At 42.8% G+C, this 17890-nt stretch overlaps 1 protein-coding gene across 9 annotated transcripts in view; it reads left to right on the top strand.

The window, feature by feature from the left end:
• Nucleotides 1–17890, top strand: part of PATJ (PATJ crumbs cell polarity complex component) — a 392685-nt gene that overhangs the window by 54611 nt on the left and 320184 nt on the right. For all 9 annotated transcript variants that reach the window (XM_033916053.1, XM_033916047.1, XM_033916046.1 and 6 more), the window contains exons 12-13: nt 3751–3882; nt 12574–12650. In XM_033916053.1, coding sequence (XP_033771944.1) covers nt 3751–3882; nt 12574–12650 — 209 coding nt within the window. The remainder of the gene's footprint in view (nt 1–3750; nt 3883–12573; nt 12651–17890) is intronic.

Genomic DNA, 17890 nt, shown 5'->3' with positions numbered 1-17890 from the left:
AGAAATATTGATTTTTGTGTCAGTTTTTTTTATACTGTTATACTTTTTTACTGGCAGTCTTTTTGGTTTTCTTTATTACAGGTGTGTAAATGCAAACATATACTGGTATTCTAATGGAATCTGGGTGCCTAGATACCATTATAGAATTTTGCTCTTAATGCCAAGCATTTTGGTGTCTAATCTTTGGCACACTTTGTAGAATTGCCCTCTAGTGTCCAACAAAGATGTACATCTTGGAAACAGATTTGAAAATCTGTGCGAGGCTTGTAGCTTTGTGGATACTTTGTCCTTACAGACCGTAGCATATTTTGGAAAATGCAGGAGCTGGGCTGTGCTATGGAAATGATAAGTAGCAGCAATAAGTACATATATTAAGACCTGCTTTGCGGCTGCTGAATTTACAGTACAAGAGACGAAAAACTCCAAAAACACTGCCACTAACCTATACTAGAAACTACAAAAAGGCAGGAATAGTCAAAGGTTCAGAGAGTGGTCGCTCAAGATAGAATACCTGCTTTGCAGCTGCTGAATTTACAGTACAAGAGACGAAAAACTCCAAAAACACTGCCACTAACCTATACTAGAAACTACAAAAAGGCAGGAATAGTCAAAGGTTCAGAGAGTGGTCGCTCAAGGTAGAATACCTGCTTTGCAGCTGCTGAATTTACAGTACAAGAGACGAAAAACTCCAAAAACACTGCCACTAACCTATACTAGAAACTACAAAAAGGCAGGAATAGTCAAAGGTTCAGAGAGTGGTCACTCAAGGTAGAATACCTGTACACATAACGTACATAAATTCAGTAAAGATGAGGTATAGGGTGCCCTCAGTGTGGGGAGGCAGCGACGGGAGACAAGGCTCCAACGTTTAACAGAGTCAGGTGAAGGTAATATACCTACACCCGCACACCATCATAGGGCACCCGAGGTGTGCAGTAAATCAAAAGTGCTGAACCACAACTCAATAAGTAATAAAGTCAATTAAAGTGTATATCAAGTGAAAAACCACTGAGCGACCACTCACTGAACCCCCCAGCCAACTCCCCAAAGGAATAAAAAGCAGACTTAACTGAAGGATAGAAACATTCCAGGGCTCAAAGGACAAAACCTCACAGGATACCAGGTTCAACTAGCCTGGTTTCGGGACCAAACCCTTCTTTAGGAACCCATGATCACACAGTGGGAGTTCGAGTCAGCTGGAGGGCGGGCGGAGCAACCAGAGCAGAGCGAATTTACAGTACACACATAACTTTAAATGGATAACTTAGTTATAGCTACCATTGACGCGTCAAGACTTAGGGCTCCTTTTACGAAGGTGCCCTAGCGTTTTTAGCGCACGCACACGATTAGCTGAAAAACCACCGCCTGCTTAAAAGGAGGCAGTAGCGACTAGCACGCGCTAAAACCGCTAGCGCACGTTTGTAAAAGGAGCCCTTAACAAGGAAGTTATCCATATAATAAAGGATTATAAGTTTATGGTTAACTTTATCAGGTTTTAAGAGTAAACTAATTAGGCAGTACTAACACAGGGGTTCACACATAATGAAAGCAAAATAAACACGTGAAATACATCCTTATCTCATGAAGAAAAGGAAGTGAACATTTTACAATGTGTCTCGGATCTCTACTTATTCTCTTCCACCAACCCTAGTTGTTGCCCTACCTTATCAGGCACTTCAAACATCCCTAAATGCCTTTACATTTCTCCTAAACACTATACATGGAATGCACTTCCAGAGGACGTAATAGGACAGAGTACGGTACTGGATTTCAAGAAAGGATTGGACAAATTCCTGCTGGAAAAAGGGATAGAGGGGTATAGATAGGGAGCTACTGCGCAGGTCCTGGACCTGTTGGGCCGCCGCGTGAGCGGACTGCTGGGCACGATGGACCTCAGGTCTGACCCAGCGGAGGCATTGCTTATGTTCTTATGGGAGAGGAGGAGATAGTGGATGCTGCAGATGGACCATTTGGCCTTTATCTGCCATCATGTTTCTAGGTTTCTATAACCATAAAGCTCTATGACATCACAATGCAGGTGCAAAGAGCCTTAGCCTATAGGAAGAGGAGATGCAAATGTTAAGAGCCTTAGCCAATGCGCTTCCAGAGAGCGTAATAGGGCAGAGTGTGGTACTGGGGTTCAAGAAAGGATTGGACAATTTCCTGCTGGAAAAAGGGATAGAGGGGTATAGATAGAGGATTACTGCACAGGTCCTGGACCTGTTGGGCCGCCGCGTGAGCGGACTGCTGGGCATGATGGACCTCGGATCTGACCCAGTGGAGGCATTGCTTATGTTCTTATGTTCTTATGATGCTTCAAATGTAGGTGATTAGGTAAATGATTTGAGATGGAGGTACCCATTACCCCAAAAAATGAGTTATGAATCGAGCCTAAAGGAGGGTTCTATCAATAAATTCTGTTGTGTAAAGTGTAACAACCGAGATGATGAGTAAGATTAGAGAATGACACGGGGACAATTTTTCCCCATCCCCACAGGAACTCAGTTTCCCTGCCCTATGAGTTTTGTCGCTGTCCCTGCCCCATTCCTGTAAGCTCTGCCTTAACCGCACAAGCCTCAAACATTTATGATTTTAAAGTGTTTGAGGCTTGTGCAGATGAGGACAGAGTTTGTGGGAACGGAAAAATGAGTTCTCGCGGAGATGGGGAAAAAATTGTCATTCTCTAAATAAGATACAGGAAACTTAGAAAGGCAAATTGGTACCCTAGCATGATAGTTTTCATAACCAAGTGAATTTTTGTAGGATGTTCTATGAGCAACTGGAAGCCTGTGCTCTAATATCAGTATTGCAGTTAGGTGATCCTATTGTTTGCACCTTTGATAAGTCTTACAGTAGTATTTTGAAGAACTTGGGATGATAGGTTTCTGTAGATTGCATCTCTTAACACTGAGTTATAGTAAATCGATATTGCTTATAATTATAGAGAGAGCTATCATTTCTTAAGAAAACACATTTGATTGAATTAGATGCATCTTGAAAAAAACATTTTTTAGAGATATAGGAAAGATGCAATTTAAAAGATAAGTCATCATCCAGAATCACTCCCAGGATTTTCAATGAAGAAACCAAATGTATTGGAAAAATCTGCCATTTGAATAGCTAAAATTGATGTAGATTGTTTTCGACTAAACAACATGCCTTTGAGTTGTTTTTTTTTTCAGGATTTAATTTCATCTTATAGTAAAGTAACCAATTTGCAGCTCTAGCACATTTCAAATTCAGAATAGCAGTCTCTTGTGCATTAGAAAGAGCACGGGTAGTCATTTGTGTAGGCACTGCGTAGGCAGACCTTTTTGCTCAGCTCTGTGATATCTTTAACCTTGTCTTCAGTAGAATGGATCATTTTTGGCTATTTAGCAACTTGGCCAAAATATATTCATTCCTTCAGCCGACATTTTTAGTTGAAAGCATTTATGTGATGAGCACCATGTTGACCACGCAAGTACTTTTGAAAACTGACCTTTTGTTATCTACTTTACATGAAGATGATGCGACTTACCCAAGGGAAGGCAGGGCTGGCTTCCAAAGGCAAGATGTTAAGCCTCCCGCTGCACAGTAACTCCTACAGTCCATGCATTTATTTAAGTACATATGGGATTATACTTTTTACTTAGACACACAGATCCTTTTTATTGTAACCCTTATTTCCCATGTGAGCTTCTGTTTTCATTTGGCATTTTATTTCTTCGTATATTATGCTGATTTTTTTTAATGCATTTTATTTTATAGTACAATCGAGTGTGCCGTCATCTTTGCCATTGAGTATTGCAGAGATTGAAACTAACGTGGACAGTGATAATGAAGAAGATGAAGCAAGAAAATATACCTATACAAATGAAATGAAAAGGTTACATCAGACAGGCAAGTAGATGTTCATTAAGCTCATTTCTAACACAACTTATGCTGTTTCTTTTCCCTCCTACCTTTCTTTGTTGTTTGTCAAATTGGGCGCAGCTGTTGTGTCCTGGACATACAAGCACACAACACATGCACAAACAGCTACTGGCAACTACATACCCTCAGGAAAATTTTGCCCGTAAAAAGTGGGCATTCCCCTTTGAGCATTACAAGGAGTGCTCATTTAAATACTAATGAGCTCCTTGTAATGCATTTACATAGGGTTCTTGGTGGCTGTTACCAGGATTGGTAAAAGTCCCTGAGAACCTTTTTGAGCACTGGAGGCTGAGCTTCTGTGCCAGTAAGACGTGTCTTAATGGCACGGAAAGCTTTTGAGCTTCAGGTCCTGAGTTGGATCTAATATATGTGCAAGATCCCCTTCCCAATCTAATTCAAGTTTAGCTTACTCCTTTTCCTGTGAGTTCAGTAGCTTATAGAGGACTGTAATGCCTCCCTTTTTTTTTTCTTCCTGATTGCAACAGTTTCTCAACCCCTGTTAATTCATGTTTTAAGTCTTCTATTATCTTTTCTGCTTCTACGTAATGTTTTAGTTGTATATAGGAATATAGGAATATACTCCTAGACAAAAAAATGTATTCCAAACTGGATCCCCAGTGAAATAGATGGGCCACTGCCCCATGAATTGAACCAGTCTATAAAGTGGGATAGTGAACCCACCAGTTTTCCTACCAGGGTAAACTCCTCACTTTCCCACATCTGAAGAAGAAATATTTCTTTTGTTGCCCTACTCCAGTCATACATGCATGCATGTTGGTATGTTTCTATCCCACAGTTCTATATAATCAGTATATAATCTCAAAAAACCCAAAATAAACATATCACATTGCAAAAATTACAATATCATATTAAAATAAATCTAAAATTGGCTTAAGGTTATACCAGGCTCTTTTCACAGTCCAAAGAGTGGATTTTCATATGAAGTACCTAATGCCATGTAACTTAACAGGTAAAGCATTCCACAATTCGGCACTTTCAGCCTAAATCATGGCTGATTGGAAGGTATCCTGTCTAATTTGTTTAAAGAATCTAGTAGCAGCTTCTTGGCAGATCATAAATTATGCAGAAGATGCTACATCCTTAAAGTTGATGCTTAAACAAGTGGAGCTTTAATGCTTAAAATGCAGATTCTTCAATATTGATGTTACATGGTCATAATGAGAGAGAACCAGCAGTAGTCTTAATCAGAAAGGGTTTTTTCACTCTCTGGAAACTTAGATCCATTAAATCATATTTCGATACGTCAGCATTTAGAACCCTGGTTCAATCCCTCGTACTTGACTACTGTAACATCGCCTATTTAGTAATTTCCCAAAAGAATATGCGACGTTTACAATTAATGCAAAATGCAGCGGTCAGACTAATCTTCAGGCTAAAGAAATTTGATCACGTGACACCCTACTACCGGCAGTTGCATTGGCTACCGATGGAAGCACGCGTAAAGTTTAAATTCGCCTGCCTCTGCTTTAAAGTACTATACGGACTAGCCCTTAAATACATAACTGACCTTTTCTCCTTCTCAGCCAACAGACACAAGAGAAGCTCACACTCAAACTTCGTTTCCCCCCCCCCAGTTAGAGGTTGTAAACTGAAAAAACACCATGAACACCTTCTCTCACATCAAGCAGCAGTATGGGGTAAAGATCTAGAACAATTGCTTTCGCCCACTACTTATGCGGAATTCAGGAAGCGTCTAAAAACATACCTGTTCCTGAAGTATCTAGACAACTGACCCGTACATTTCTTTCTCCTTAATAATGGTTTTCTTGACCAATTATCGTATTTTCACGTAGATAACGCGCACCCGTGTAAAACACGCACACGGGTATACCGCGCGAAAAACACAAATTTATGTAAATAAATTTTTATATACCGCGCTCACGGGTATACCGCGCATGCCGCCCCAACTCTCCTCTGGCTGCCCCGACTCTCCGTTTGCTGCCCCGACTCTCCTCTGGCTGCCCTGACTCTCCTCTGGCTGCCCCGACTCTCCGTTCGCTGCCCCGACTCTCCGTTCGCTGTCCCGACTCTCCTCTGGCTGCCCCGACTCTCCGTTCGCTGCCCCGACTCTCCTCTGGCTGCCCCGACTCTCCTCTGGCTGCCCCGACTTTCCGTTCGCTGCCCCGACTCTCCGTGCGCTGCCCCGACTCTCCTTTCACCCGCCCTGCCCTGCTCCCAGCTCTGTAAGCATGCGCAATGGTCTGAGCATGCTTACCGCTTAGTTTTCTGCGCCGGGTTGTGGGGGCGCGCTTTTGACCTGTCACCAAGGCGGTTTTTCTGGCGGTGTGCTTTTCACCACGTGGCTGTGGCCCCCCTCTATCTGGCCTTGTAATTTGCCCAGTGAATACTATTTTGACTATACAACAGCATCTCAGCCTTTGGGTAAGCCTATAAAAGATTAATGCTGCATGTAGAGTCCACATTTTAATTTGATCTCTTCAGATTGGTATTCTGCATTTATCTACCCGGTAGTAGAGTTTATCAATTAAATTTAAATTTACCGCCATAATGGCAGGAATGAGACGAAAGTCATATACAGCGGACTTTAAGCTTCAAGTCGTTGCGAAAGCTGAGGAAATAGGCAACCGGGCCGCAGCGAGAGAGTTCGATGTTGGAGAAACATCGGTGCGTGAATGGAGAAAAGATAAGAAGGAACTGGAGAAATACAATCCGCGAAAACGGGCACATCGTGGGGCCAAACCAAAATGGCCTCAGCTGGAGGATGACTTGAAGCAGTGGATTCTGGCGAGAAGGGAGCAAAATCAATCAGTCTCTATTGTTGCGATTCAGATGAAGGCAAAACTACTTGCCAATGGAAGAGGAATACCTGACTTCAAAGCTGGCTTCACATGGATCTCAAAATTTATGAAAAGGAACGGACTATCAGTTAGAATGAGAACAACTGTTGGCCAGCAATTTCCAGATGACTGGCAGCAAAAATTGATTGATTTCCGTGACTTTGTCGCCAAAGAAATATCTGAACTTGGCATCACTGCAAAGGACGTCATCAACATGGATGAAATTCCAATGGCATTCGACATTCCAGCGACAAGAACCATAGCCCCCACAGGTACTAAATCTGTTGCCATCACCACAACTGGGCATGAAAGAACGTGTTTTACAGTCGTTCTTGGTTGCTCAGCTAGCGGGGTTAAGTTAAAGCCCATGCTCATTTTCAAAAGGGTCACTATGCCCCGTGAAAAGCTGCCCACCAGTGTGGTTGTGCACTGCAACAAGAAGGGATGGATGGACTGCGACGTAATGAGATTGTGGGTAGATAAATGCTTTAGGGCAAGACAGGGTGGATTCTTTGCAAAAAAATCCTTGTTAATTTTTGATGCCATGGCTGCCCACAAAGAAAAAAATGTTCAGGCCTACATTAATTCTACTCGTGCCCACATCGCTGTGATACCTGGAGGCCTGACATGTAAGCTGCAACCACTTGACATCGCAGTGAATCATCCATTCAAGACTTTTATTAGAAAGGAGTGGGAGGAGTGGATGCAGAGCGGCATGCACGAGTACACACCCGCGGGGCGGCTGAAGCGGGCAACTTTCACAGAAGTCTGCAAGTGGGTGGCTTCAGCATGGGACAAAATAACACCAGATACCATTCGAAACGGATTTAGAAAAGCGGGTATTGTTTATGAAACCAATGACACTACGGGTACTATCAGTGCAGCGGAAGGAGGCAACAACATGGATATCAGCGATGATGACGATATTACTTCGGAAATAAACGAGGATCGTCTGCAGGCCGTGCTCACTTTATTTAATGACGATGATGACAATTCGGATTTTGATGGATTAAAGGATTCAGATGACTGTGATGATGACTGAATAAACCTGTAAACTTTGTTTATTTACAACTTTACCGTAATTACGGTAACTGTATTTAGATTATTTTGTCCTCGATACTTCGTTTGATCTACCGGTTAATGTTATAGTTTATAAGAATGAACATGTAATTTCTGTTCTTGTTGCTGAATTCATACTCACTAACTCTAGATTAAAAGTTATACGGTTGTTTATAAGAATGAACAGTTTTTTTCTTTTCACGTGTTTGGTTGGAGGGTGTGTGAATGGTGCATGAGTTCTCCTATGTCTGGTTGAGGTGGATTGAATTACCGGTATTTAGCTGAAGAAATTATGGTAGTTAAACACCCCCCCCCCCATTCCACACACATTACGGTAATTCTCTTCCATTTTTGTTCCCATTATAAAAAACACTGATAAGTTTCCATAAAAAAATACATTAAAATAAGAAGTGAAAACAAAGGCCCCTACAGATGAGAACATAACATAAGAATAGCCTAACTGGGTCAGTCCAATGGTCCATCATGCCCAGTAACCCATTCTCATGGTAGCCAATCCAGGTCACTAATACCTGGTCAAAACCCAAAGAATAGCAAACATTCCATGCTACGGATTCAGGGCAAGCAGACGCTTCCCCCATGTCTTAATAACAGACTATGGACTTTTCCTCCAGGAATTTGTCCAAACCTTTTTAAAACCAGCAACGCTATCTGCTTTTACCATAACTTAAATCTTTCCTTCCAAACAGAGACCTTGCTAGATGTCAAATACAGAAAGAACAAGGTAACTTCACAAGGACTTAGCTGTGCAGGAAATGTGAATCTCCTCATACACCCACCATATAGTGCAAAAATGTGCAAAAGTCTGTTTTTTTCTTTCGATCACTACATAGCCTAATGCCACACAAATATATTCTGAAGGTCAATGCTAAGGTTAACAAAGTTTCCTTCCTTGGACCACAAGGAGATACTGACAAACCACTAGAAGAGATCCCAAAACAACTACGCAGGCACAACACCACTCAGTGTGTGAACCAGTTCAGTGGAGTGGACTACGGTAACTGGGGGGTGGAAATGGACCCGGAGTTTTCTCAGCAGAATTTCCCAGAACATCTCTTCCTCTCAACACATTGACATGCTGGTGGGTTTATTTTATAGCTTTTTCACTCCCTTCGGTCTGCCTGTCCCCCCCTTGAAGTCCTGTCCCCCCTTGAAGTCCTGCCTGTCCCCCCTTGAAGTCCTGTCCCCCCTTGAAGGTCTGCCTGTCCCCCCTTGAAGTCCTGTCCCCCCTTGAAGTCCTGTCCCCCCTTGAAGTCCTGCCTGTCCCCCCTTGAAGTCCTGTCCCCCCTTGAAGTCCTGCCTGTCCCCCCTTGAAGTCCTGCCTGTCCCCCCTTGAAGTCCTGTCCCCCCTTGATGTCCTGTCCACCCTTGAAGGTCTGCCTGTCCCCCCTTGAAGTCCTGTCCCCCCTTGAAGTCCTGCCTGTCCCCCCTTGAAGTCCTGTCCCCCCTTGAAGTCCTGTCCCCCCTTGATGTCCTGTCCCCCCTTGAAGGTCTGCCTGTCCCCCCTTGAAGTCCTGTCCCCCCTTGAAGTCCTGCCTGTCCCCCCTTGAAGTCCTGTCCCCCCTTGATGTCCTGTCCCCCCTTGAAGTCCTGTCCCCCCTTGAAGGTCTGCCTGTTTCCCCTTGAAGTCCTGTCCCCCCTTGAAGGTCTGCCTGTCCCCCTTGAAGTCCTGCCTGTCCCCCCTTGAAGTCCTGTCCCCCCTTGAAGTCCTGTCCCCATCCTGAAAGCCTGATGCCCCCCCCCCCCGACGCCCGATTCATCATCCGGAAGGACCGCTCGCACCCGGACCGCTCGCACCCCCACAGCCTCCCCCTCTCCCCCATGGAGAAGCTGTCTACCTTGTTTCCGGATGCCAGTGAGCCCAGCTGTTTCCTCTGCCGGCGGTCCTGCCCCTTCTCTGAGCCCTGCGCTACGCTGCTTCCTCTTCCGGCGGTCCCGCCCTTTCTCTGACGTCAGAGAAAGGGCGGGACCGCCGGAAGAAGAAGCAGTGCAGCTGGGCTCAGAGAAGGGGCAGGACCGCCAGCAGAGGAAACAGCTGGGCTCACTGGCATCCGGAAACAAGGTAGACAGCTTCTCCATGGGGAGGGGGGGAGACTGTGGGGGTGCGAGCGGTTCTTCGGGTGGGAGTGCGAGCGGTGGGGGTGAGAGCGGTCCTTCCGGATGATGAATCGGGCATCGGGCGGGGTGGGAACTATGTAAAAAAATTTTTGTATACTGCGCAAGGTTATGCACGGTTTGTAAAAACACGTATAATGCACGCGTTATATGCGTGAAAATACGGTAATCACTTTCTTCCACCTCTCTTAAGTTCAATCAATTTGTACCTTCGTTTAATCTTTTGTAAACCGCATAGAACTTCACGGTACTGCGGTATATAAACTGTTATTATTATTATTAGTCTGGCCGCTGCATTTTGAACAAGCTGAAGTGCATGTACTATGGATCTTGATAAACCTAAGTATAGAGCGTTACAATAATCTAACATCAGAGATATCGTTGCCTGTAACACTGCCTGAAAATTTATATCTGATAACAGCTGGCTTAGGAATGTGAATAAGCGGTATAAAATTTTTTTAAATAAACTTGAAACTTAAATATCTTAACTAAAAAAAAGGCCATTTTCAACCTGAGATTTAAAAGAAAGCATTGAATCCAAAATAACCCCCAAATACCTGCATTCAGATACTATCTCAATTTCAATATCATCTACCTTAATAAAGTGGGGGACATTCAATGGAACAAGTTCGCTTGATAAGAATATAATTAGTCTTGCTAATATTCAATTTAAATCTATTAGTACTCATCCATGATTTTACCATTGGTAGATACATCTTCCAAAAAGACAAAGTAGCATTATCAGTTCTTTTTACAGGGAAATAAAATTGTATATCATTAGCATAAAGTCAGTATTGTACATCATTGCAAGAGAGAATGCAGCAATTAGGAATCTAAGTACAGATTAAAGAGAATTGCAGACAGAGCAGATCCCTGAAAGAAATGGATTGAAATAAAGGGTTCTCCTACCTTTATGGACTCCCCCTCTGTGTTCTACATGTCTGATTTCTTATGCTGTACACTCACCCTCGTTCTTGCTCAGTTTGAACCCGAGGTTTAGCCTAGTAGTGTTCCACACCAGAAGAACTTTCGACTGCTCTGCTAGGTAATAAGTCTGAAAGCTGGGAACTGCTTAATCTCCCGCCTAAATAAAATTTTCCTCAATACCCTTGGAGTCTTTTCCAGCCAAATAAACTAAAAATTTTTTTTTTTTATCGCTCGGTTCGGTATTCTATGGGCAGAGTTTGAAATAACTAGGGAAACTTTGGCATCATTTTGAATAGAAGCAATCTTTCCCGCTCTAGAGATACGAAGCTCGACCCAACACACCAAAGCTTTCAGTAATCAATCTGATAACCGACTGTAATTTATACCACGCTGAGCAGATTGCTGCCAATATTCGGCGACACTTAACCGGGCAGTGCCACTGCATATCAACTCTGACCTGTGCAGGACTTCTTAGTTAGTACCGTTATGGTCCTTGGGTGGAGTCGAGGAGGAGCTGGCAGTTACGCAGGTGCCAGCTATATTTAGTTCCAGTGCTTGCATAGCTAAAGAGGATAGGACTGTCTTTTATGGCGCTGTCTTTGCCCGTTTAAGCTATGCAGGTGCCTGGACTGAATATTGGCGCCTCTGCGTAACTTTTGCATCATGGGCTGATCCAGATAGTGGATATTCAATGCTGGTGCCAGGAAGTGAACTTAATTCTGCTTGTGGCTGTCAGTGGCTTAAGAAATCACTGACTATCGTGGATGGAATATTGGCTGGGGGTTTTTGGGTTGTTTTTTTTAAATTTAGACAAATAAGTTTGTGTGAGCAGGGGAATGTTGTTGACTTTATTTTATGACAGAGTTACAGAGATCAAAACAGAAAGAAACACGAAAACATATAATTTTTCTTGTGACAGTGCTTGTTGAAACTTAGCTTCAACTCCCTGCTAGTTAAACATTACTTAATGCCAGGCACCTTATATGTGCAATGGCTGAGGTCAAATGCAGGACAACCAGCCACTTTGTGCCATCTAGCTCTGTCAAATTGTCTTATGCAACCAGAGCAGTATTGCAGTCATGTATGAAAGCTGCAAAGATATAAATGTCAAGATAACTGAGCTCCCACGGAACACTGGTTCAGAACTAGAGCTCACGTTACTCTCCGGCCTAATTAAATCAGACAAGGATTTATACCTGCCAAATATATAAATAAAGTCTGCCATTGCATTGTACTGATATGGTCCCTTGTTAACAATGAAGACTTGTCAGGTGTTTATTTCCCAGAGGGGGGTAGTGCAGCTGCAGAATGATGAACATTTAAATCACAGAGTCAAATGATTATGGGTTCTTTTTTGCCGCTTGGCAATACTATGTGAAATTTTGTTTTACAGCTTACTTAATGGTTTGTTTATTATATTAAATATTCCATACACTGTAGATTTCGGAGCTCGAGCAATGCAGTTTTAATCCTCAAGAGGCTTGTTCACTTAAAAGGCAAAACAACAACAAAAGAAATCCTGTTAACATTGATGGGGCTCTTGGAGGGCATCTTCGTGATTGTCCTCTGTAGTCTACCCTTCTCCTTTTACTCAGGCCCAAGTTAATACATTCTGCACTGAGATCATATAAATTTCAATTGCACTGTTATATTAAAATATTTAGCTGTGGATGTGCTCATCATGATATTGGGTTACTGTAATAGGTATTTTTATATCTAGGGACAATCACAAACTCACAGGATGATCAGCTGATATCCAAGTGGAAGGACCTTCTGGGACCTGATTATGAAGTCATGGTATGTTGTACGAATAAATACTTAATTGAGGTGCTATGATAATCTTTAAACTCGTAAGACTGGATAATTGTAAATAAGAAGATTTATAAAAATAGTTTTTTGTTAGACTACTTTGTAGAGAATACATCTGTCATATATTATAATGGATAAAAGAGAGACTCCAATTTTCTGTTGTGTTGATAAAAATGCTCCCATGTTAGTTATGGCTTTACCTAGATGCCTTGAATCTGTGAACTGCAAAATGAAACTTTGGGTTTAACCTTCATAGAACACCTCTTTGATCACTGATGAAATGAATATAGTGAGGCAGAAAATTAGTGGCCACCGGTGACTGTAAAAATTTACTTGGCAACTGGTTTTAGGCAGAAGAGATTTCTGCTGCAGGGGTGGCACAGGTATTTCTTTAATGTTACTAAAGGTTTATTGTTGGGGGAAGGACAGATGCCACCGTGAAACTTGCTTTTCTTTTTGGTTTCTGAAAATATGGATGGAGTTGGTTTTTCTTACCTGGCAATCCCTTTCTGAAACTGGTTTATGAGCATATGTGAAATAAGGTGATGAGCTATGTTGTCTGATTTCATCTGTCACGATAGTATTATGCCTAGGCGTAAAATGAATACATTTTCTCTTTCTTTTTTTATTTAATGCAACATGTCTTCATAAATGCACACACTTTTGATGATTAAAAATATTCTAATTTCATATTAAATAAACAATACTAATAACTATTCTCTTCACTAGAAAATAGAACTAGAAGAGTAATGAACCAAATAATATATAATATTGTCTTGTTCCCCTTGACAAACAGTCTGTGTTAAAAAGCTTCTTTCCAGATAAGTTATGATCTTTCTCCAAGGACAAGCAGGCATAATATTCTCAGATATGGGTGATGTCATCCACTGAACTTGGTGTGGACACTGCAAAGTGCACTGTCACTTTAAATATTTGGGCAGTGCCCATACCGTGCACATGCTGGTGCCTTCCCACCTGACATCAACTCATGAGACCATCAGCCAATGTAATAAACTTTTTGGCTCAGCATCCAACATGGCAGGAAATTCAAAACCCTACGCTGATCTTGCTTCGACACCGGCATTAGTATCAATACCATGTGTAGTGATACCAAATAGAAAACATTGAACATCGAGCTCTCTGCAGGACTTAATATCGTATCGAGGGAGGCATCACACAACAAAGCTAAGAAGTACAAACATGCCCTTCTAGGCATGGCATGGCATGGCGTCATCACAGACATCCATCTCCTTGAGCTTCAGTGTACCATGGTGCACTCTTCATCACTGCATATCATATCTCCTACCAAGCGTCCCTCAATATCGAGGTCTCCCACGCCTATTCAGCATGCACCGCAGACTGCTTCCATAAAGGAGATACAGGCTATGTTCAAACAAAGGCTTTGGGGCTACTGCAGATACAGTCTACACAGGCTTTAAAGGCATCCATGTCTGCTTCAGCGCAGCCTGAGAATATATTGAATCATTGATCAAGGAGGAGGTCATGCACCCATGCTCGATGTGAAGCATCAGGTTTGGCACGGATCCATTCCACGCATACGTCTTCATCAACAGAGGAGTTATCTTCTAGGTCAGAGCATCAACCCATACCTCAGTGCTTAGATGATGCTCTTCTCAATGCACACTCCCTGATTCACCTAGAAGAGAATATTTTGAGAAGTCTGATTCAGATAGCTCCAACCATTCAGTTATAGATTTGCCAGACTATTCAGCAGAGACTGTGTCTAAATTCAAAGGGCCTTGGATAGGCAGTGGGATCTCTCAGAGAGAGAAAGAGATAATGGTTACTGCGGATGGGCCATTCGGCCTTTATCTGCCATCATGTTTCTATCCTTCTTCTTCACCTTGAAGGCTTGAAGGCCGTGAGTTTTTACTGTGGCGGATCCCGATTGCAAGAGAATCCCATGATTGATATATCTGAGCCTGTGTGGCTTCTTTAGACCTGGTAAGTGAAAACCTCTTACCGCTAGTGCCTGGATGCCCTAATGATATTTCTGAGGCTCGTTTTAGTAAAGAGATTTTTAAATTGTGGTGCCATACTCAGCACAGTGTGTGTAATTTGTCAAATTGTAAATGAATTATTGGTAATATATTTGATAAATACACCTTAAATTAGTATTGCAAGGCTTAAGTCTCCACCAGAAGGCATATATATATTTTACTGGCTTTGTAAGACAAATGTGTCAAGCTCTTCTCATTGAAATGGAGTCAGAGAAAGAACTTCACTCTGAGCCTTTTGAGCTTCTTGATACTACCTAATGATTGACTGTATCAAGGTGCCTTTAGATAGGGTCATGAAAGATATCTTATTTAAGAACTTGGAGACCCCTCTATCAGTCCAAGTAGCTCCTAAAATAGTGACACAATGAATAGAATACAAAAATGTCCAGGGTTTGAGAGAACACAACTTCAACATTCTCTAGTTATGGAATCTGCTCTAAAACACTCACAGATGGATTGCATTTATTATTTTTATTAACTGCTATTGACAATAAGTATTAAGCAGTGTACAATGCACAATATGTTCTCTCATTACAATATAATAAACAGTACAATACAGAGTTTAACAAATCACAAAATAAAATATAGACCAGTTTATAAATCCAATATTTATGAACTGTTCATAGATCTTATGTTTGTTTTATCAACATTAGATATACCGCTTACAGATCTAAGTGGTTTACAATAAAATACAGGTTTACGAGTGTACCGTTTTGCGAGTGTTTTGCAAGACGAGCAAAACATTCGCAAAATTGGTGCCTCGGAAACCGAGCTCGCCTCAATTTGTGAGTGCCCCCCCACCATCGGGCACCCCCCACGCTGTCATCGGGCACCCCCCCGCCGCCATCAGGCACCCCCCCCGCCGCCATCAGGCACCCCCCCTCGCCGCGACCTGAGGTCCCCCCAACCCACCCGAACCCTCTTCTTACTTTAGTGTAGCCTCCGCACCGGCACCAGCATGTCCTGTGCGTTGGTGCCGGTGCCCGAAGATCTGCTTCCTGTGCTGGGCCTTGAGCATGTGCACATGCTCAAGGCCTGAGAGTTCATGTCGAGAGAACCAGTTCCTCTACGCATTTCCTTTGATCCCTCTCATAAGGAAAACTCTACACAAACTTTGCCAAGATTGGGGCACCATGATCATCAGAGCACCCCTTTGACCATACCAGGTTTGGTGTCCACTTCTACTAGAGCTCTCAATCAGAAATCCGTGGAAACGCCAACCATTTCCAACATTGTTGAGTAGGAACGAAGAGTCCCTGCTTCATCCCAACCCCTACTTGTTAGAACTTCCACCGAAGATATGCCTTTTAGCTGCAGTATCTGCTGTCATTGAAGCATAGGAAACCTTCCATTCAGCACTGTTTATCGCTTCAGGTCGACACAGTTTTCTTCCTGGTATTCATTACATTCTCTGGAACCTGTCACATGTCCACTTCCATCCAACTTTGACTACCTTCTCTGCGTCTCTAATTCTGATCTAAAAACCAATTTGATTCGAGTTCATCTCAATGCTATCAGTGCATCTCATTCCCACCTGGGCAAGAAACTTTTCTCTGTACATCCCTTGATAGCCTGTTTCATGAAAGACCTATTCCACATAAAGCCACCTATTAAGCTGCCTCCTGTTGCTTGGAATCTTAACATACTTCTCTTTGTTTTATATAATCTCCATATGAGCCGCTTACACCATGCTCTCTCAAACTTCTCCCTGGGAAGGTAATTTCTCTCATAACCCTCATATCTGCATACTGTGTAAGTAAACTTCAAGACCTTGTATTGGGTCCTCCCTATACAAGATTCTGTCATGACAGAGTAGTCCTTCGAACATATTCAAAATTCCTCCCTCAGGTAGTCTCAGAATTCCACCTCACCCAGTCCATCATTTTACCTGTTTTCTTTTCAAAGCCACGTTCCCATCCTGGAGAAGCAGTCCTTCACACCTTGGACTGCAAGCATGCTCTAGCATATTACCAGACTAAGCTACATAGAGGGTCCTCCCAGCTCTTTGAGGCCTTTGATGCTAATAGGCTAGGAGTTGTTGTTTCCAAAAGAACCATCTCCACTTGGCTAGCGGACTGTATCTCCTTCACTTATACTCAGGCTGGGTTGATGCTACAAAGCTGTGTAATAGCCTACAAGGTCTGGGCTATGGCTGCTTCTGTAGCTCATTTCCAATATGCATCTATTAAAGAAATCTTCAAAGCAGCTACTTGGTCCTCAGTCCATATGTTTACCTGTCATTAATGTTTATAATACAACTTCAGAAGAGACAGTAGGTTTGGGCAAGCAGTTCTGCAGAAACTGTTCTCTACTTAAAGCCAATTTTCTCTCTAACCTTGTGGTTTCGCCAAGCTCCTGTATAACTCATATTCAATACTTAACTTCTTCCAGAGACATGATACTGGCAGTTTGGGAGTCCCACATGTGAGAATATTATACCTGCTTGTTCTCAGAGAAAACAAAAATAGTTACCTAAAGCAGGTGTTCTCCAAGGACAGCAGGCATACATTTTCACAACTTGCCCATCTCCCCTAGTTGGCTTCTTAGATTTGTTACTGACCTAATGGCCCCTCAGGCTGACACTGGCAAACTGTTAAGTTGATGGCATTCTGAGCTGTTTGGTGATGATGACGCCTTGATCAACCAGTTGTCCAATTGTGGAAATATGTGAAACCCCCATGATGCACTACCTAAGGATCTAAAGCAATGGTGTACTTGGTAGTGTTTGTACCAGGTTCTGTGGATGATGTTACCCACATGTGAGAATATATACCTGCTGTCCTTAGAAAACACCTTTTATTTCTGATGGGTACTGTGAAGGACCATGTCTATGAACATAAAACAACCTGATAGGTCTGTCTTAGGAACTGAATTCTGCCTAGGAGGGAGCAGTATTGTTAAATGCTGCATCTGAAAGCACACATTTTTTAAACAGTAAGCTACCGTATTTTTCACTCCACAAGACGCACTTCCCCCCCCCCCAAAAAAAAAAAAGTGGGTGGAAATGTAGGTGCGTCTTATGGAGCAAATATAAACCCACCCCTCATCGGTACCTTTTTAAAATTCTGATGGTCCAGCGCTTTATCGGCAGGAACTTTCCATGCTCCTGCCCCTCCCTTGCTGGACGGCTGCCTCTGAGTCCTCATCTGTGGCAAAGCGGCGCACAAGGCAGGTGCGAACTTTTCGCGCTCCTGCCTGGCCCTGCAC

Source organism: Geotrypetes seraphini, chromosome 12 (assembly GCF_902459505.1).
Source record: "Geotrypetes seraphini chromosome 12, aGeoSer1.1, whole genome shotgun sequence".
NCBI lineage: Eukaryota > Metazoa > Chordata > Amphibia > Gymnophiona > Dermophiidae > Geotrypetes > Geotrypetes seraphini.
This window is presented reverse-complemented; position numbering and strand designations above follow the sequence as displayed.